At 40.1% G+C, this 22,665-nt stretch overlaps 2 protein-coding genes across 2 annotated transcripts; both read left to right on the forward strand.

Moving 5' to 3' along the window:
• The first annotated feature begins 2,594 nt into the window (after positions 1-2,594).
• On the forward strand, positions 2,595-17,997 carry LOC110018505. Its single transcript, XM_020715841.1, has 3 exons — positions 2,595-4,772; positions 10,105-10,218; positions 17,594-17,997. The coding sequence occupies exons 1-3, from the start codon at positions 2,841-2,843 to the stop codon at positions 17,918-17,920; spliced, it is 2,373 nt and encodes a 790-aa protein (XP_020571500.1). The 5' UTR covers positions 2,595-2,840; the 3' UTR covers positions 17,921-17,997.
• Positions 17,995-19,728, forward strand: LOC110018506. The gene is made up of 2 exons (XM_020715842.1): positions 17,995-18,881; positions 19,345-19,728. The coding sequence occupies exons 1-2, from the start codon at positions 18,068-18,070 to the stop codon at positions 19,647-19,649; spliced, it is 1,119 nt and encodes a 372-aa protein (XP_020571501.1). The 5' UTR covers positions 17,995-18,067; the 3' UTR covers positions 19,650-19,728.
• Positions 19,729-22,665: the final 2,937 nt, after the last annotated feature.

Consider the following 22,665-nt stretch of genomic DNA (forward strand, 5'->3'; position numbering starts at 1 on the left):
CAATTCATAGATTACTGACTGGGGATCTTTGGACGTCTTGGGTTGACTGCCTTCATGATTGGGTAGACATAGGATCCTAGTGGCTTGGGATGAAGGTTTGTGGTGCTCCAACCTTGCTAACTTTACCTGTTAGGGATTACTGGTCCCTTCCTTTGACTACCCACTTTGAGCCATGTTGCTCCTCTTACTGTCGTTGATATCACCTTGATGGTCAAATTATTGATGAGCTGTCACCAGTTTGGGATACGTAGGTTTTTCCTCTTTCCTTATGGCTTGCAAGTACTATGATATATACCCTGCATGATGATCTAGTTATTTTGTAAGCTCCGTGCGTCAATGAGTCTGTTACCCTTGTGGGACCATGAGAGACTCATTCTCTCTCCCGTAGTTTAGCTGGAGCATTAAAAGCATCAAATCATTCCCCTGCAAAATATCTATTCTTTGATAGCTCTATGTTAGTCATCCCTTTAAATATAAGCAAAACTTTCTAGATCAAAAGTATTCTCTGAAAGCCCTCAAGATGTAATTAACCAAGTAGGATATTTCCTCTTTTGGAGCACTCTGGACCCCAAAACAAACAAACACACCTCAATCTCTGGTTATGAGTACCTTTCGTAGGCATTCTTTCGTGAATATTTGACACAAACTTATTTCAGTATGATCTTGTTCAGGAGTATATGTTTGACCTATCATAGCGAGGTTTTCCGCATGAAAGTTATCCATGTCATTTCTCTTGTTTGTCCATTTTTGTTGTTTGTCCTGCTTTTCCAGTTCCTCTCTAGTCATGATCATTCACATGATTCGGATGAGAGACTTATTCGAGAAAAGGAAGTATACGACGATGAACAAATTGAAGACTCCTTTAAAAATAAAAGGAGAAAAGAATGAAAACAACCACTCAAATATCTAACATCAGATTTGATATGACTTATATTCAATTTTTTAAAGATATGTATATTATACTTGTTACTTAAGTTTGAACAAAAGAAGGATTGATTGAGTTTTTTCTTATTTAAATTGGATTACAATAAGAATTAGCTTTAGGCCTGTATTTTTTTTTGCTTTAGTTATGGATGTTCATATAGGACATTTACACGAGGATGTGCCTTAATGTATATTTTTTTGCTGATTATATCCTTCTTATGGATATAACTAAAGAAAGAGTTTAGGAAGAACTTGAATTATGGATGTCAACTTTAGAATCTAAGGACTTTCATTTGTGTGGATCTAAAATTAGATACATGACATGAAATTTTAGTAGTAGTAGATATAGTGGCGAGGTTAAACCAATGGATGATCAATTCATTAAAAGGAGTGAACATTTTAAATATCTTGGGTTTATAATTCAAAATAATAGTAATATAGATGGAGATTTTATTAGTAGAATTCAAGTTGGACGTTTGAAGTAGAGGAATCATCAGGTCATTGTGTGATAGAAAAGTACCGCTCAGACTCAAAAGAAAATTTTGTAAGATGGTGGTGAGAATTACAATACTTTATGGCACATAATGTTAGCCTATAAAAGAGAAGAAAAAACCAAAGCGTTGCTAAGTTGAGAATGCTAAGATGGATGAGCGGCTTTAGACTTAGAGACAAAATGGGAAATGATAATATTTGTGAAAGGGTTGGTGTATCCAGTGGCATATCGGAAGATTAGAGAGAGTCATCTTAGATTGTTTGGTCACATTAAACTTCGACCATCTTATGATCCAATTAGGAGAGTAGATGTTTTAGATTTGACATATGTTAAGAAAGATAGATGCAGGCTTAAAAAGACTTAGGCATGTTGTATACAAAATGAACTTAATTTATTAGAATTGAATGAAAATATGATAATAGGACACAACGGAGAAAATGATTCATATAGATAATGATTCATATAGATAACCCCACTCAGCGCGATAAAGACTTGTTGCATAAAAAATATCACAGTAATTATCTTTTTAAAAGTGAAATCCACTTTTTCATTGTAGGAATATTACACTAAAGTGTTATAAATGAAAACATCAAAATTTAGGGGTTAGATTTGCAAAAAAAAAATCTAACTATTTAGTTGCAGAGCTTATTTTGGTTTATTTTGCCGGCCCTTTTTCAAAAAAAAAATAAATTCCTTAATCTTATATCTCCTTAATTTAGTATGGAGTTTATTTTGCCGGCCATTTTAATTATTTTTTTAAAAAAACCTGCCACAGTATTTTAATCAATTTATAACTAGATTAAATTTTAAATTATGGAAAATATTTTTTAATGATTTTTATTATAAATAAACACCTAAAATTAAATTATAATATTTTATCTCAATTAAATTAATATTTTTAAATTTACTCTGTTTAAATTTAAATAAGAAAGTCTAGATCTAATCTTCTTCCCATTCAGCTGACAGTTGATAAAAAATGAAACAAACAAATCCATGAAAGAAACATTAGTTTTCAACTTTGCATCCAACACTTATTTTTGATGAATTAAAATGAAAAAAATTAAAATTAAAATGAATACATGCTTAGAAAATAAAAGAAAAAAAGCCAATGGGCTTTATAATATGGAATAAGAAAGTAATTTCAAAGTTTTACAAGCTAATGCATTGCTGTTGCCCCCATTTATAGTTTCCAGAGTTGCTAATCTGCACTTTGTTTTCCTTTGATGCAGAGAGATGCTATCTTTTTCTTATGTTGAATGGAGACAACCTCAAACAACATTATTGTATTCCCAACCGCTTCAATTTTGCTGTCATAAGAAAAAATACTTGTCGTTGAATGGAAAAAGAGGAGTTGGATGAGAAAAGTGAACCAGGTGCAGAGGTGATTAATGTAGATGAGTGAAAAGTGAATGAGGTGGTAGAAATGGCGATTTATAGTAATAGCAAGGTGGAGGAGGAGATTTTTAGTAGTACGGTGGAGGGGGAGATTTATAGTAATAGGGAGATGCAGGAAGTGGTGATGGTGGGGGTGGGGATTTATAGTAGTAAGGAGGAGGTGGTGAAGGAGATGGTGGAGGGGGAGACTTATACTGATATGGCGGTGGAGGAGAGGGTGAAGGAGGTGGTGGAGATTTATAGATGTATGGAGGAGGAGGAGATGGGGATGGTGGGGGTGGAGATTGGTAATGGTATGGTGGAGGGGGTGAAGAAGGTGGAGGAGGAGACTTATATTGATAAGGGGGTGGGGGAGAAGGTGATGGAGGCGGTGGGGATTTATAGATGTATGGAGGAGGAGATGGGGATGGTGGGGGTGGAGATTGGTAATGGTATGGTGGAGGGGGTGAAGAAGGTGGAGGAGGAGACTTATATTGATAAGGGGGTGGGGGAGAAGGTGATGGAGGCGGTGGGGATTTATAGATGTATGGAGGAGGAGATGGGGATGGTGGGGGTGGAGATTGGTAATGGTATGGTGGAGGTGGTGAAGAAGGTGGAGGAGGAGACTTATATTGATAAGGGGGTGGGGGAGAAGGTGATGGAGGCGGTGGGGATTTATAGATGTATGGAGGAGGAGATGGGGATGGTGGGGGTGGAGATTGGTAATGGTATGGTGGAGGTGGTGAAGAAGGTGGAGGAGGAGACTTATATTGATAAGGGGGTGGGGGAGAAGGTGATGGAGGCGGTGGGGATTTATAGATGTATGGAGGAGGAGATGGGGATGGTGGGGGTGGAGATTGGTAATGGTATGGTGGAGGTGGTGAAGAAGGTGGAGGAGGAGACTTATATTGATAAGGGGGTGGGGGAGAAGGTGATGGAGGCGGTGGGGATTTATAGATGTATGGAGGAGGAGATGGGGATGGTGGGGGTGGAGATTGGTAATGGTATGGTGGAGGTGGTGAAGAAGGTGGAGGAGGAGACTTATATTGATAAGGGGGTGGGGGAGAAGGTGATGGAGGCGGTGGGGATTTATAGATGTATGGAGGAGGAGATGGGGATGGTGGGGGTGGAGATTGGTAATGGTATGGTGGAGGTGGTGAAGAAGGTGGAGGAGGAGACTTATATTGATAAGGGGGTGGGGGAGAAGGTGATGGAGGCGGTGGGGATTTATAGATGTATGGAGGAGGAGATGGGGATGGTGGGGGTGGAGATTGGTAATGGTATGGTGGAGGTGGTGAAGAAGGTGGAGGAGGAGACTTATATTGATAAGGGGGTGGGGGAGAAGGTGATGGAGGCGGTGGGGATTTATAGATGTATGGAGGAGGAGATGGGGATGGTGGGGGTGGAGATTGGTAATGGTATGGTGGAGGTGGTGAAGAAGGTGGAGGAGGAGACTTATATTGATAAGGGGGTGGGGGAGAAGGTGATGGAGGCGGTGGGGATTTATAGATGTATGGAGGAGGAGATGGGGATGGTGGGGGTGGAGATTGGTAATGGTATGGTGGAGGTGGTGAAGAAGGTGGAGGAGGAGACTTATATTGATAAGGGGGTGGGGGAGAAGGTGATGGAGGCGGTGGGGATTTATAGATGTATGGAGGAGGAGATGGGGATGGTGGGGGTGGAGATTGGTAATGGTATGGTGGAGGTGGTGAAGAAGGTGGAGGAGGAGACTTATATTGATAAGGGGGTGGGGGAGAAGGTGATGGAGGCGGTGGGGATTTATAGATGTATGGAGGAGGAGATGGGGATGGTGGGGGTGGAGATTGGTAATGGTATGGTGGAGGTGGTGAAGAAGGTGGAGGAGGAGACTTATATTGATAAGGGGGTGGGGGAGAAGGTGATGGAGGCGGTGGGGATTTATAGATGTATGGAGGAGGAGATGGGGATGGTGGGGGTGGAGATTGGTAATGGTATGGTGGAGGTGGTGAAGAAGGTGGAGGAGGAGACTTATATTGATCGGAGGAGGAGATGGTGATGGTGGTGGTGGTGATTTATAGTGGTATGGAGGAGGTGGGGAAGGAGATGGTGGCGGTGGAGATTTGTAGTAATATGGTGGAGGAGGAGACGAAGATGGCGGCGGTGGTGATGTATAATGATATGGTGGAGGTGGGGAAGGAGATGACGGAGGTGGAGACTTATAGTAATAGGGAGTTGAAATAGATTGTGCTGGTGGTGGCGGAGATGGATAGGAGTAGTAATATGGTGGAGGAGGAGACGAAGATGGCGGCGGTGGTGATGTATAATGATATGGTGGAGGTGGGGAAGGAGATGACGGAGGTGGAGACTTATAGTAATAGGGAGTTGAAATAGATTGTGCTGGTGGTGGCGGAGATGAATAGATATATGGTTTAAAATCTGCCTCAGCCACTGTATTGATCAAGCATACCACCATGGCAAGCACCAAGTACGGTGCTTGCCGCGCTTTGCGGTGACCGGCCATCATCCACCGTCGTCGTTGGATCGACGGCTAACCCCTTGCTACCTCTTCCTAACTTCAAGTTCTGAAAGTAAGGAACTCTGTGAATGCTTTGAATGGCTTGAAGTCAATTCCTTATATAGCCTCCCACACAATCATACAAATTAATCTAATGTGTCCTGCAAGCTGTCTTCTTGGGTTTCTTTTTCTATTTAATTTATTTATATATTTAGCTGATTTGTTGGCTCCCATTAAGCTGCCTCTCATCACCACGTCGGAATGGAAACCGTGTTTAGAAGTTGGAAGAAATCAACAGAATTAGATGATCAGAATTGTAAATAAAAATTTAGTATCCAACCAGGGCCTGAAGTAGGTAGGATATTAGTTTACTGCAAGTCTTGGTTAATATGTCTTTAGAATATGTGAAATTACATCTGAATTAGTTGTACAATATGAATATTTAAGTTTGATGAAGCCAGCTGCAAAGACTTCACCAATTGTTTGTGATATATACAGATGTAATTGTAAGAACTTTGGGTGGAATTTTGTAAAAAGAAGTCTTGGTTAATATTTTAATTTTGTTCCTTCTTGAATAAATCCAGGGGATAAATTAAAATACCCGTTTTCTTATTTCTGCTAAGTACCGAACATATATTTTGTAATTTCATTCCCATAGACTTTGAACTACTCTAAGAGTATGTATTTTAACATCTAGTTAAGCTGTCATCATACGTTTATAGTTAAATCAGGGATTTTGCTGATTTAAGTATATAAGGAAGGCCTTTTGCCAGCTTGTTGCTTCTTAAAATCAACCACATAGTTGAATTGAGATTGTTGGTAGTGATAGTTCTCTACATGTTGTTAGAATGGAGACTAAAATTAGGGGCTTTTATATATATACCACCCAATTCAAAATTACCTACCTAATGTTGTGTGCGGAGCCTGTTCGGGGTGCCCTAGTGCTTGCTTGGCGCATAAGTGTCCAACAAAGAGTTTCTTGAACCTAAGCCTCCTGGAAAACCCATTGCTCAAATTGTAAACAAGTCGGCTCGAATTTTAAATGAACCGGCTCGAATGCCTTTTTGACTAATTAATCGAATTGATTTGACTCAAAAACCTAATCTAGCCAGCTCAAATCCCGCTCGAGCTGCTCAAAAAACATAATGAATCTTCAAAAACTTCATTTGAACAAAATTATTTATTGATATGAAACAGATGCCTCTTTAGTCATTTGACAGGATTTAGCATAAAATAGTGAAACAACCTCTAGTCCTAGATGCTTAATGCTTGGGCAAGAACTATACATCAAAAGACAAAAAAAAAAATCGCACTATTGATAGAACCAGAAAAGGTGATCACTCACAAAAAAAATCATAGTCGCTAAGAACTACACAATGTTCATAGAAAACCACAGCTGCTTCCAAACTATTAATCACTGTGTCACAGAAAAAAATTGATCACTTTCTCACGGAAAAATCTGTACTAAGGATAGAAATCCTAAATTCCTTTTCAAACAAAATAACTCTTGACCATTGTGAATTGTTATGAGGACACAGAGAAGAATATTCTGAGTTATGGTGACTAAACCAAAAATCACCCATCACACACAAATAACCACACATTACCACTCTCAACGCGTCGAATGCTCGAACCCCCACAACCCATTAGAGAGGCAGAGAGCAAGATGTGAGAGGGGAGAAACTATCAACAGAGTCACAAAGAGCTAGAGAGACAATGACAACCAAACAAGAGGGGATTAGGGGAAGAGGCAAAGAGAGAGCGAGAGACGCGTCTAGAGAAAGTTAGGGCTTTGGGTGGCGATAGGGAAGTGAAATAGAGAATAGAATTTTAGAAATATATGATGTGTTATGATATTCATGAATTGTGATCCACCGTCCGATCATTTATCATCGACTAGTTTGTTTTCAAATTTGATTCGATTCCGATTCGAGCCAAGGCCGGATGGAAATAAATTCGACCTTTTTATTTAGCTCGTAGCTCAACTCAAAAATATTTCAAGCCGATTTCAATCCATGTTAAATTTTGATTTGATTTTTGAGTGATTTATGATCTTTGAGCCAATGTCACAGCCTTACCAGCAACCTGCTTCTTGTAGTAAAAAAAGAGAGGAGAAGCTTCTTTCGAGTGTTTTAAGTTGTAGAGAGACTTGTTTGTGGTATAATATATACATTTCTTCTCATTTTTTTTAGTGGATTTCTTGGTGTGATGTGCCTCTTGCATTTTTCTTATTTTTGAGTGTTTTCATATTAAATTTTGGTGTTCTTTAATTTTATCTTGTGATTAATGTTTGTGTAATTCTGTTCAAAGTTTTGTTTCAAAACATTCACATTTCTTAATAATTTAGGGTCTGTTTGGCGCAGCTGTGGATTATTTATTTCTAAAGATATTTGGTTTGAGTGGGAGAAATGACTGATGAAGAAGATACAAGGCGGAGAAGTTCAATGGTTTGAACTATGACTTTTGTAGAATACAAATTAAAGATTTATTATATAAAAAATATATATTTATCACTAGACAAAATCACCATGAATTCAGAATTGACGGCTCTAGAAAAATGAGAAGTGCTTGATCAAAAATCTTAGGTTTGATCCGACTTTCACTTACCTCATATGTTGCACTCAATATTGTGAATGAGAAAACTATTGTTTATCTCATGGCAGAACTATCAGGAATGTTTGAGAAGATATTAACTTCAAATAAAATTTTTTTGATGCAAATTTTGTTATATATGAAAATGGTGGATCGTAGTTTGATGGCTGATCATTTGAATAATTTCAATATTGTAACAAACCATTTGTGATCCTTTGGCATCAAGTTCAATAAGGAGGTCGAAGCGATTTATCATTATTGTCAAATAGAGACTGTTGGAATGAACTAATCTTTATGGTGAGCAACTCTTCAAGTAACATGAACTTAAAATTTGACGACATTGTAGGGTTAGTGCTGAATGAAGAAGTTCACAAGAATGTGAGCAATGAAACTTCAAATTTTATTGTAAATTTTGAAAATGGAGGAAAGAATCTGGATAGAAACACAAAGAGAAAAGATTCAAGTCCAGGAGAGGAAAGTCTAGGTCAGGGAGAGAAAAAGGCAGAGGTGAATGTTGAAATTATAGAAAGAAACCCCATTATGAGAAAGATTGCAAAGGCTGATTTTTGTGTATGAAGTTGTACCCATTTTTGGTTCTTTTTTTCCTCTCCCTGTATATTGATAGTAAAATAACCCTTCTACGTGGACAGAAGAAAATTTGCATCGAATGAAATAAATCGCAGCTTGTTTGTTGTGTGATTTTGTTTTCCGCATTGTTTTGAACAGTATGTTTTGGCCTAATATCCTCACGGTTTTCACCTCAATGGTTATAACTTTTTAGGAGGTCATCCATTCCAGAAGTGTTCCTACACGGGCATGCTTAAAATTGGAGTTTCTATCAAAATTCCAACCATTACACTAAAAGAAGTTCAACTTGAGTTTACTTAAAGGTTTTTACAATTGCACACATGATACATACCACTCAAACTTTATGTATTTGCTTATCCAACAACTAAATTTCAAATTTTACATATATGTCAACATATGAAAAGGTGTAGTTCCATTTTTAAAAATTAAAATTGTGATATTTTAGATGTGATATAAGAGATTTGGAACCTATAAACATAAAAAGCAAAATATAGGTATGTAAATACATGACTATTTGTTGGTATGCATGTACATTTTTCAAGGAATAATCTTTTAATTATATTTATGCATTTACATACATACCACACAATTCTTATATATTTACATATTTAACATCTATTGTTCCACGTTTATTTGCATACCACTCAAGTTTGCATCCAACACTTGTTTCTAATGAATTAAAATGAAAAAAAATACAATACAGCCCTTCAAAATACATGTCTAGGCCAAAAACAAAAAATTATTGGCTTTATAATACAGAATAAGAAAACAATTTTTACAGTTCGACACATGATTGCATGACTGTTGTCCCTACTTATATTTGCAGAGTTGCCAATCTCCACTTTGTTTTCCTTTGATGCAGATATGCTACCTTTATCTTTTGTTGAAAGGAGACAACCCCATACAGTTTTATTGTATTCCCAACTGCTTCAATTTTGCTGCCATACGAAAAGATAATTGTTGATGAATGGAAAAAGAGGTGTTGGATGAGAAAAGTGATCCAGGTGCAGAGGTGAGTAATGTAGATGAGTAAAAAGTGAATGAGGTGATTGAAATGGTGATTTATAGTAATAGAAAGGTGGAGGAGGAGATTTTTAGTAGTATGGTGGAGGGAGTGATGGAGATGGTGGGGGTGGTGATTTGTAATGGTATGGAGGAGGCGGTGAAGAAGATGGTGGAGGGGGAGATTTATAGTAATAAGGAGATGGAGGAAATGGTGATGGTGGGGGTGGGGATTTGTAAGAGTATGTTGGAGGAGGTGATTGTGATGGTGGGGGAGGTGATTTATAGTGGTAAGGAGGAGGTGGTGAAGAAGATGGTGGAGGGGGAGAATTATACTGATAGGGGGGTGGAGGAGAGGGTGATGGAGGCGGTGGGGATTTATAGATGTACGGAGGAGGAGGAGATGGGAATGGTGGGGGTGGAGATTGGTAATGGTATGGTGGAGGAGGTGATGGTGATGGTGGGGGCGGTGATTTATAGTAGTAAGGAGGAGGTGGTGAAGGAGAAGGTGGAGGAGGAGACTTATATTGGTATGGGGGTGGAGGAGAGGGTGATGGAGGCGGTGGAGATTTATAAATGTATGGGGGAGGAGGTGATGGTGATGGCAGAGGTGGAGATTGGTAATGATATGGTGGAGGAGGTGATAGTGATGGAGGGGGCGGTGATTTATAATAGTAAGGTGGAGGTCGTGAAGGAGATGGTGGAGGAGGAGACTTGTATTGATATGGGGGTGGAGGAGAGGGTGATGGAGGCGGTGGGGATGGTGAGGGAGGCGGCGGAGATTTATAGATGTATGGCGGAGGAAGGGATGGGGATGGTGAGGGTGGAGATTGGTAATGGTATGGTGGAGGAGGTGATGGTGATGGTGGGGGCGGTGATTTATAGTAGTAAGGAGGAGGTGGTGAAGGAGAAGGTGGAGGAGGAGATTTATATTGATACGGGGGTGGAGGAGATGGTGAGGGAGGCGGCGGAGATTTATAGATGTATGGCGGAGGAAGGGATGGGGATGGTGAGGGTGGAGATTGGTAATGGTATGGTGGAGGAGGTGATGGTGATGGGGGGGGGGGGGATTTATAGTAGTAAGGGGGAGGAGGAGGTGATGAAGGAGAAAGTAGAGGAGGAGAGGGTGATGGGGGTGGCGGGGATTTATAGATGTATGGAGGAGGAGGAGATGGGGATGGGGGGGGGGGAGATTGGTAATGATATGGTGGGGGAGGGGGTGGGTGATATGGGGGTGGAGGAAAGGGTGATGGAGGCGGTGGGGATTTATAGAAATACGGAGGAGGAGGAGATGGGAATGGTGGGGGTGGAGATTGGTAATGGTATGGTGGAGGAGGTGATGGTGATGGTGGGGGCGGTGATTTATAGTAGTAAGGGGGAGGTGGTGAAGGAGAAGGTGGAGGAGGAGACTTATATTGATATGGGGGGGGAGGAGAGGGTGATGGGGGGGTGACGTATAATGATATGGTGGAGGTGGGGAAGGAGATGACGGAGGTAGAGACTTATAGTAGTAGGGAGGCGAAATAGATTGTGCTGGTGGTGGCGGAGATGAATAGATATATGGTTTAGTATCTGCCTCAACCACTGTATTAATCAAGCAAACCACCATGGCAAGCACCAAGTACGGTGCTTGCCGCACTTTGCGGTGACCAGCCATCATCCACCGTTGTTCGACGACAGCTAACCCCTTGCTACCTCTTCCTAACTTCAAGTTCTGAAAGTAAAGAACTCTGTGAGTGCTTTGAATGGCTTGAAGTCAATCCTTTATATAGCCTACCACACAATCTCATACAAATTATTCTAATGTGTCTTGCAAGCTGTCTTTTTTGTTTTTTTTTTGTTTTTCTATTTAATTTATTTATATATTTAGCTAATTTGTTGGCTCCCATTAAGCTGCCTCTAATCTACACGTGGGATTGGAAACCGTGTTTAGAAGTTTGAAAAGATCAACTGAATTAGATGGTCAAAATTGTAAATAAAAATTTAGTAGGTAGTATATTAGTGTGCTTCAAGTCTTGATTAATATGTCTTCAGAATGTGTGAAATAACATCTGAATTAGCTGTACAAAATGCATATTTAACTTTCATGAAGCCAGCTACAAAACTGTCCAATTATATATATATATATATATATATATATAAAATATTTGATGGTCTGATTATTTGTAATATCTTACACATATCAATCTTAATTTTGTTCCTTTTTGAATAAATCAAGGGAAAAAAAAACTTGGTTGCTCATCTGGGATAGGTTAAAATAGTCTTTTTTTTGTGCTAACTGCCAAACATAAATTTAGTAATTTCATTCCCATGGACTTTGAACTACTCTAAAAGTATGTATTATAACATCTAGTTAAGGTGTCATCATATGTTTATAAATAAATCAGGTGAAGGTCTTTTGCCAGCTTGTTACTTCCTAAAATAAACCACATGGCTTAATTCAAAAAAAGCCACCAAATGTTGTGTTTGGCGCCTAAGCACCCATCAGGGTGCTTTCTGAACCCAAGAAACTAGAAAACCAGTGCTCGGGCTGATGCCCGGTCACCAACAACTACTTATGACAATTTGGAATTTTAAGTATTTAGCACTGCGAGCTTGGTTTGTGTGTTATGAGCGTTAGAGTTGGATTTTGCAAGTTCTCTTGTGCGAAAAAAAGAAGAAAAGCGTCCCGGTAACGTTACAAGTTGTTGAAAGACTTTATTGTGATGTAATATATACATCTCATTTCTTTATAGTGGATTTCTTGGTGTGGTGTGGTGCCGTGGTTTTTTCCACATTAAATGTAGGTGCTCTTGTATTTTATTTTGTGATTTCTAGTTCGTGGGCTTATGTTCAAAGTTTTGCTTTGGTAGTTTCGAATATGTGTTTTGCATTTCATAGTAATGTAATCTACTCGCAACAAGTGAAAAAGTTCAATGGTTCAAATTTTGTCTTCTGTAAAATACAAATTAAAGATTTATTATATATATGAAAACTATTATTGCCATTGGAAGGGATCACCAAGTTAGAGTCAATGATTCCTGAAGAATATGAAGTGTTTGATTGAACAACCTTAGGTTTAATCCGACTTTTACTTTTTTCATCTATTGTTTTCAACATTGTAAATGAGAAAATTATTATTGATCCCATGGCCGAAGTAATAAGGAATTATGAGAAGACATTGGCGTCAAATAAATTTTTTTTGCTGAAGAAATTATTCACTATGAAGACGATCGATGATAGTTCAATGACTGAATATTTGAATAATTTCAACACTGTAAAAAACTAACTGTGTTCAATTGACATCAAGTTTAATGATGAGGTCAGAGAATTGTTACTTTTATCTTTATTGCAGTCAGTTATGATGAACAAATCACTATGGTGAGTAACTCTTCAAGTAACTTAAAGTTAAACTTTGATGACATGTGGGGTTAGTGATGAATAAAGAAATTTACAAGGAACGGAGCAATGACACATGTAAGCAAAAGGAAAGTAAAAGTCATCACTAGTGTGTGTGCATATATATAGGCACGACTCCCTACAAAAGAACACACTAATATACTACCATGCATATCAAACACTCCAGAAGTATAAAAGCAATGCTTGGCTAGAACAACCAATCAAGTAGAGAATATTAGCTAGAGGCATCGAAAATACTACCTAGTACCCTAGTTCTAGTTTAGTACACCATCTCATGATTAGGTGTCCTAACCAACATCTAAGTGCTTAGGGTAGGTCTCCGAGTATGTGTGACTTCGATAAGGTCGCCACACCGGCCTCTTACTAAAGATCCAAGGGATCTAATGGGTTTCACCTAGGATAGATTTTGAAAAGAGTTGGTCTTACATATGACCTAGTTTGCTACATGCATAATTTTAAAGTTATAGCGGTTATAATAAATAACAAAAAATATATTTTTTTTTATTTTTAAAATAAGGGTCATTAAATGAGGACTTGCAACATGCAAGACGACACGTGTTAGATCCCTTGGATTCTTAACACAGTCATATTAATGTCAATCTCAATGTTTTAAATTGCATTGCTCATCGAGATTGACCCAGAAAGTAATATTAGTTAAGGCATCAAGTCCAACGCATGGGCACTCACCTATCGAGCCTGACCCATTATTCATGCATGCATACATATGCAAATGCAAACAATCATATTATAAAAGTGGTGGGGAGTCTGTCGTGGAGGTAGAGACTCGGAACGAGTGTGTCGTGGAGGCAGCGGTCCAAAGGAATAGGTGTGTCTTGAAAATAATGACCTAGAAGGGTGGGCATGTCTTGAAGTCAGTGGCCCAAAGGATGAGTTTATCATGGAAACAATAGCCCAAAAGGGTGGTCATGCCATGGAAGCAGCAACCCAAAAGGGTAGGCGTGTTGCGAAGGTTGTGGCCTGAAGATGGGCGTGTGGTGGATGGAGTGATCTGAAAGGGTGAGCGTGCGTGGAGGCAGCGGCCCGAAAGATGGGTGTGTCATGATTCAAAAGGGTGGGTATGTCATGAAGGTAGAAGTATGAAGGAATGGGTGCATCGTGAAGGTAGTGACCCAAAAGGGTGGGCTTGTCGTGGAGGCAATGACCCGAAAGGCTGGGCATATCGTGGAGGCAGTGACCCAAGAGAACAAGTGTACTGCAAGGGGCGTTGAATCAAGTGGCGAGGTTGCCTGGAAGGCATTGACACAAAAGGCGCGGGCATTCCGTGGAGGCATTGGCCCAAGTGGGCAGTGTGCTGCAAGGGGCATTGACTCAAGAGAATGATGATTCTTACTGGAGAGAATCATCCGAGTGGGGTGAGTGTATGAATGAACATTCAAAATGTAATTCAAGCATGTGATGTTGATTATACAAAATAACATGCAAGTAATACTAATGCACATGAAAAACATACACATACAAGTGAAGATGGTTGTTCGACCTACTGGGTTAACCGGGGTGGTCAAACTCGAGGCAACGTAGCTAACTGGCTCAATAAGGTGGCCAACTGGGCCAAAGTGATTGGTCGACTGGGTCAAAACGAAGTGATCAGTCGACCAGGCCAAGGTAGTTGGTCGAGGCAAGACATAGTGCCGACTAGGTCAGGGCGGCCGATTGAGGCAAGGCGTAATGTCAACCGAGCTAAGATAGCCAATCCAAGTCCAGGCAAGAAACAATGCCGACCAGACCAGAGCAGCCGATCGAGGAAAGGCATAAAGCTGACCGGGCTAGGGCGGCCAGTCCAGGCAACGTGTAGTGTCGACCAGGCCATGGCAGAGGCAAAAAGTGTGATGTGTGACATGCAACATATAAATCACACAGATGATTGATCAATATCCAAGCAAGAAACAATGCCGACCAGACCAGGGCGGCCGATCGAGGAAAGGCATAAAGCCGACCGGGCTAGGACGGCCAGTCCAGGCAACGTGTAGTGTCGACCAGGCCATGGCAGAGGCAAAAAGTGTGATGTGTGACATGCAACATATAAATCACACAGATGATTGATCAATCAATAAGCATGTGGTCGAGACGACTAGGATTGGACGACCAATTTGCCTAGCATGAAAGACCAAACTCACGAGCTTGCAAGCATACATTGCAATGTACAACAAGTGATTTGTCACAATCAATAACAAACCGAACTCAAGTAACACTTTACATAGGTGCTTAGGGTTTTAGCTCTCGGATATGTGGCAAGGCTGCCTTTGGCTTTTCCGTGGAATGTAGAGAACTTCATCCTCTGATTTCTTGTAGGAGAAATCCTTCACCATTTTTAGGACAGACTAACTACAAAGCTTTTTTCGCTCTACAAACCCTCAACGATCTTGTGGAATGGGTTAGCTACAATTTTCCCATTCTTCAAGACGAACTATTCCATGCCCTCCAAGGAAGGCTAGAAGCGCCAAAGCCATAAAAAATTGGCATTCCAACCCACTATGATTTAGGACCCAGGTTTTACAATGGAAAGTCACTCAGCTTCGCAAAGGATTTGACGACGCATGTGCTTCCTACCCTAGAGCTTCCTCTAGGAAATAAATGGCCAATCAATAGACGTATGACCTTGACGACTAGTGTCAGCCGACCAACCTGCCTAGCATGGGTGACCAAACCTACGATGACACCACAAAGCTGGCCAATCAAAAGACGTATGGCCGAGCCAATTGGTATCGTTTGACCAATCAAATTGTCTGATAACTTGCGATTAATTGAGCCAGACAATATATGGTGGCCAATCAAACTTATCTCGTGTGGGCGAACAAACCCACAAACACCTAAAAAAAGTCTATTCCTATGTCTAGCTAAGAAAGAATAAGCAAAGGGTATTATGGAACCTCACCAACATGGAGTTTGATGTCGTGTTTCTTCATGTAAAATGAAACTCTCATAATGTTAGGAGAGATGATGATGTTTCGACGAAGTTCTGAGCTTTGACATTCCTTCCCCATGATAGAATGAAGCTCTCCTATGATGTAGGAGAGAAGAAGAAAGGTGAAGAAGAGGAGAAGAAGTTGGAAAATGGTCCAACTCTCTTGCGCTTCTCCTTGAAGAAGATGAAGAGTCCTCCTTTTTCCTTGCTCCAAACTCTATACTCCAAGAAGATGAATCTTCTTGAAGAAGATGGCGTTCTCCCTTTAGCACTCTCAAACTTTCCAAAATGCTCTCCATGAAAGCTCTCCCTAGCTCAATGGAAAGGAAATGTCGGATTCCCTAACTTAAAATCAGCTCACCCAACCAGATCCCCAACTTGCCTGCATTTCTCCTCAAGCCCAAAGAGATCTCTGAAATTTCAGCTCAAGGTGGCACGCTTCCCTAGGGCCGCCAAGGCCAAATATTGGAACCTAGGCGGGAGCGTGGTCACACTGCTCTACTAGCGGGTTGGGTGTGGTCACATCAACTCCTTGGCATATTTTCTTTCTTTACTTTAAATATTTGTCAATAATTAAGAAAAAGATCTTATAATATATTGGTATCTCTATAATTAAGAAAAAAATCATGTATGAAACCTCTCAAAGAAAAATAATCATAATAAATTAAATCACTTGCAGGAAACGCGCTTAATACGAGAGCAACACCATTGTTTAATGTTTTATAGCATGTTATTATTGATAATCTCCACAGATAACATTTCTTAACAATTTTAGTCAAATCATGATTTGTTTATATTACATCATAATTTTACCTATTTATATATCTAACACTTCATTGTGTGCATATATGTCAGCTTATTTATGCATGAAAATAAAATATTTTACTTTTTTTTTAAGTTTAAATGCTGATATTTTATACATGATATGCAAGATTATGAGTGTTTAAATGTAAAAATATAACAAAATTTAGATGTTATATATACATATATATCTATATATAAAGAAATGGTCAGAGGCTAATATTCGCGCCTCCCACTACCTCTAATTATATATATAGGCATATTTTTTTATCAATTTATAATTAGATTAAATTAAAAATTATGGAAAGTATTTGTTAAAGATTATAATTATAAATATAAAACCCTTAAAATTATGAAACAAAACAAATCCATGAAAGAAACAATAGTTTGCATCCAACACTCATTTTTGATGGATTCAAAGATAAAAATTACAGTACAGCTCTTCAGAATACATGCTTAGGAAAAGAAAAGCTTATGGGCTTTTATAAAATAGAATAAAAAAAAAAAATAGATGCACACTTTTACAAATTGCATGGTTGTCGTCCCCACTTAGAGTTCCCAGAATTGCAGATCTCTACCATATCTTCCTTTGATGCAGAGATGCTATCTTGTTCTTATGTTGAATGGAGATAACCTGAAACAACTTTATTGCATTCACAACTACTTGAATTTTGCTGACAGAAGAAAGTATAATACTTATAGAAAGGTGGAGGAGATGATGATGGTGGTGGTGGTCGGGATTTTTAATAGTATGGAGATGGAGGAGGTGGTGATTTGTAATAGTAAGGAGGAGGCGGTGAAGGAGACGGTGGAGGGGGAGATTTATAGTAATAGGGAGGCGGAGGAGCAGGTGACGGCGGAGGAGGAGATTTGTAATGGTATGGTGGAGGAGGTGATGGTGATGGTGGGGGAGGTGATTTATAGTAGTACGGAGGAGGCGGTGAAGGAGATGGTGGTGGAGGAGAGTTATAGTGATAGGGGGGTGGAGGAGAGGGTGATGGAGGTGGTGGGGATTTATAGATGTATGGTGGAGGAGGAGATGGGGATGGTGGGGGAGGAGATTGGTAATGGTATGGGGGAGGGGGTGATGGTGATGGCGGGGGTGGAGATTTGTAATGATATGGTGGTGGAGGTGATGGTGATGGTGGTGGAGGTGATGGTGATGGTGGGGGAGGTGATTTATAATAGTAAGGAGGAGGTGGTGAATAAGATGGTGGAGGAGGAGACTTATATTGATAGGGTGGTGGAGGAGAAGGTGATGGAGGTGGTGGGGATTTATAAGATGTATGGTGGAGGAGGTGATGGTGATGGCGGGGGTGGAGATTGGTAATGATATGGTGGAGGAGGAGCTGGTGATGGTGGGGGCGGTGATTTATAGTAGTAAGGAGGAGGTGGTGAAGGAGAAGGTGGAGGAGGAGACTTATATTGATATGGGGGTGGAGGAGAGGGTGATGGAGGCGGTGGAGATTTATAAAATATGGAGGAGGAGGAGATGGGGAAGGCGGAGGTGGAGATTGGTAATAGTATGGTGGAGGAGGGGATGGAGTTGGCGGGGGAGGTGATTTGTAGTAGTATGGTGGTGGAGGTGAAGGAGATGGGGGAGGGGGGGACTTATAATAATAAGGAGGTGGAGGAGAGGGTGATGGTGGTGGTGGAGATTTATAATAGTATGGTGGTGGAGGAGAATGTGCTGGCGGGGGAGGTGATTTATAGTAATATGGAGGTGGAAGTGAAGGGGATGGGGGAGGAGGAGACTTATAATGATATGGAGGTGGAGGAGAAGGTGATGGTGGTGGGGGAGACTTATGATTATATGGTGGAGGAGGAGATGGGGATGGTGGGGGTGGTGATTTATAGTAGTAAGGGGGAGGTGGGGAGGGAGATGGAGGAGGAGGGGATTTATAATAATAAGGAGGAGGTGGAGAGGGTGCTGGTGGCGGTGGTGACTTATAGTGGTATGGTGGAGGAGGAGACAAAGATGGTGGAGGCGGTGATTTATAGTAGTATGGCGGGGGTGGGGAAGGAGATGGAGGGGGAGGAGACTTATAATAATAAGGAGGTGGAGGAGATGGTGACGGTGGTGGTGGTGATTTATAATAGTATGGAGGAGGCGGTGATGGTGATGGAGGAGGTGGGGACTTATAGTGATAAGGAGGTGGAGGATAAGGAGACGGTGGTGGTGGTGATTTGTAGTGGTATGGAGGTGGGGGTGAAGGGGATGGTGGGGGAGGAGATTTATAGTGATATGGAGGTGGAGGAGAAGGTGATGGTGGTGGCGGTGATTTATAGTGGTATGGAGGAGGTGGAGAAGGAGATGGTGGTGGTGGAGATTTGTAATGGTATGGTGGAGGAGGAGATAGTGATGGTGGTGGTGGTGATTTATAGTGGTATGGAGGAGGTGGAGAAGGAGATGGTGGTGGTGGAGATTTGTAATGGTATGGTGGGGGAGGAGATGGTGATGGTGGTGGTGGTGATTTATAGTTGGTTGGGGGGGGGGGGGGAAGGGAGGTGGAGGAGATGGTGATGGAGGCGGTGGGGATTTATAGATGTATGGTGGAGGAGGAGATGGGGATGGCGGAGGTGGAGATTGGTAATGGTATGGCGGAGGAGGAGATGGTGATGGTGGTGGTGGTGATTTATAGTGGTATGGAGGAGGTGGAGAAGGAGATGGTGGTGGTGGAGATTTGTAATGGTATGGTGGGGGGGGAGTTGGTGAAGGTGGTGGGGGTGATGTATAGTGGTGTGGGTATAGTGGTATGGAGGAGGTGGAGAAGGAGATGGTGGTGGTGGAGATTTGTAATGGTATGGTGGGGGCGGAGATGGTGAAGGTGGTGGTGGTGATTTATAGTGGTATGGAGGAGGTGGAGAAGGAGATGGTGGTGGTGGAGATTTGTAATGGTATGGTGGAGGGGGAGATGGTGAAGGTGGTGATGGTGATTTATAATGGTATGGAGGAGGTGTGGAAGGAGATGGTGGTGGTGGGGATTTGTAGTAATATGGTGGAGGAGGCGATGAAGATGGCGGAGGTGGAGACTTATAGTAATAGGGAGGCGAAATAGATTTTGTTGGTGGTGGCGGGGATGTATAGATATATGGTGTAGAATCTGCATTAACCACTATACCTATCAAGCACACCACCGCCACAAGCACCAAGTGCGGCGCTTGCCGCAACTTGCGGCGACTCGCCATCTTCCACAGTTGTGGATGGATTTGATGGCAAACCCCTTGCTACCTCTTCCTAACTTCAAGTTATGAGAGAAATGAAATGAGTGCTTTGAATGGCTTGAAGTCATTCCTTTATATAGCCTCCCTCTCAATCTAATACAAATTAATATAATGGATTATTCATTTATTTACATATTTGGCTAATTTGTTGGCTCCCATTTAGCCGCCTCTCATCCCCACGTTGGAAATTGGCATCTTGCTTGAACTTTGAATAAATCAACTGAATTAGATGGACAGATCTGTAAATAATAATTTATTATGCAATCAGGGAAGGGGCCCAGTGGAGTAGGTAGTGTACATTCGCGTGCCACAAGTCTTGATGGATAAGTCTTTAGAATATGTGACATTATATTCTGAATTAGTTGTACAATATGAACATTTATCTTTGATGAAGCCAGCTGTAAAACCAAGCTCGATTATATGTGATTCTTAGCTGCTTATAAATTAATATATTTGTATATGAAAATAGTGATATTTCCGAATGTAATTGTAATAATTTTTTTGTGTAATTTTCGCCAAATTTTACTGTCCGGTCACCGGATGTGCGGACAACAGACGAGATACAGGTCACCGCGGCATCTTTCTGTCCGGCCACCGTGTGTGCGGACAACGGACGAGATGCAGCGGTGACCGGAGATGCAGCGGTGACCGTCCGTTGTCCGCACATCCGGTGACCGGACAGAAAAACACTCGTAATTTTTCAGAGTTGTTGGGCATGAGGACTGACTTATTGGAATCTTAGCTGCATGCTTGATAGTGAAAAAGAGAATTATTTTCCAAGGGTTGGGTTGTAATTGTAAACCACTTGGTTCTTTGTTAATTATTGAGGGTGCTTTTGAAACAACGGTGTGGTGACGGTGTGGTACCGCATCATATTTTTCGTGTTTGACAAAAATTATATATATATATATTCAAAAAGCTGTGGTGAAAATTTGTAATTTGTAACATGACTTAATTATGTGTGATGGCTGATAGAAAGATGCGATCTGACTTTTAAAAAAAGAAAATTTATAATTGTCACTGTAGTTTTTTAAACAACAGTTTCTTCTACAATAACTTCATAGATAGATCCTTCTTCAAATCAACATTATTTTTTAGGATGGGCAAAATCATCAAATGTATTTTTTTTTATGCAATGGGCAAAAAATTTTATGAAAGGGATGGTGAGCGCAAAATTACTAAATTGATATAATTATATAAGAAAAAATGATAAATTTGTTATTTCATGGAGAAATTACAAATTAGAGGGAGAATTTTCACCCCAATGTATGTGTGTGAATTCCTTTTGTCGCGTACCCCGACTTACTGGTTGTCATCTCAAGTCAGGGTTCAAATCCCTTCTGACACAGTTAACCTTAAGAAGATGATACTCAAATTGCTAGGCATATTAGGGGTGGTTGGATGCTCTGATCATTCCTTTTTTAATATATATATATATATATATATAGGTTAAAACAAAATCTATACATTCTTCTAAAGTTTCATATTATTAATATATACTTTCTTATTTATAAAAACCATCAAACATTTATTTATTTCATTCCCATGGACTTTGAACTACCCCAATATTATTTATCATGATAATTAGTTAAGCTGTCATCATATGTTAATAAATAAATCAGGAATTTTTTTTCTGCTTTAATTATAGGAGGAAGGCCTTTTGCCAGCTTGTTGCTTCTTAAATTCGACTACATGGTTGAATTGAAATAGTCGGTCGTGGTAGTTCTCTGCATGTCTTTTTGATGGGTGGTTCAGATTAGGGACATTTACAAATGTAACACTCAATTCTTATGTGTTTACATATCTAACATCTAAGCATTATGTACACACAAAAATATGTTAGCACGAGTCTTAAAGCAGATGAGCGGCCTAGGAAGGAAACAAGATCAATCAGATGTAGCATTGGACTATCGTTTCAGAAGAAGAAAATTCGTTACTCGAACGATCGACAGAAGATAACAAAATAAAGTTTCTCGGGATGGTCATCAACCTTCAGAACGATCGATGAAGAGCGCTCTTTCGGACCATAAATTAATCGAACAAATATTTGTCAGACGATTGACAACTCTTATCGATCAAATATGTATCGTGTTTTATTATATGCAAATAATCTTGTAAATTACCAAAAAACGCCCTACAAGATTAATGATTAGAAGGCTAAGATGTACTTTTGTAACATGGAGACCTAAGCTTATAAATAGGGGTCAATATTATGAATAAACGAGACCTTTTGCTTGTCTATTACCGCTCTGTCATTCTCTCTCTTAACTGCCTCCTAATAGAACGTTTCATTCCTTGGATGTGTTTCCCAAATTATCTCAAATTTAACACATTAATTAATGCATCAATATCACATTATCTAATTCTTATGTATCTGTATGTTGTATGTTAAACATCTAAATTTTACTTTGTATATTTATAGCGGTCAAATCTTTCATATAACATAAAAACTCTAATAATTTTAACGTGAAATATATATTTTTATACATAAATAACATGATAAATATGTAAAAGTTAAAGTTTAGGTGGTATGCATGCAAAACTTTCTTAACATTATCATTACTCGTTTGGCGTTTTGAAAACGTATCTGACCTGTTTGGGTAAACTGCGTTTTAGCAGCTTATGCATTTTCAAAACGCTGAAAACAACGTTTTCACACCGCATCTATCTAGATCCGGTGACTGCTTTCTGACACCGGTCTGAATTTTTCAAAAAAAATAATATTTTCGCACCTCACCTAGGGTGTAAAAGAACGAACACGAACGAACAGAGTTTGTGTTCGTGTTCGGTTCGTTTAAAATTTAGTTTGTTTGAAATAAACTCGTGTTTGAAATTGTTCGTGAAGTCACT

The sequence above is a fragment of the Phalaenopsis equestris genome, unplaced genomic scaffold (genome assembly GCF_001263595.1).
Source record: "Phalaenopsis equestris unplaced genomic scaffold, ASM126359v1 Scaffold000024, whole genome shotgun sequence".
NCBI lineage: Eukaryota > Viridiplantae > Streptophyta > Magnoliopsida > Asparagales > Orchidaceae > Phalaenopsis > Phalaenopsis equestris.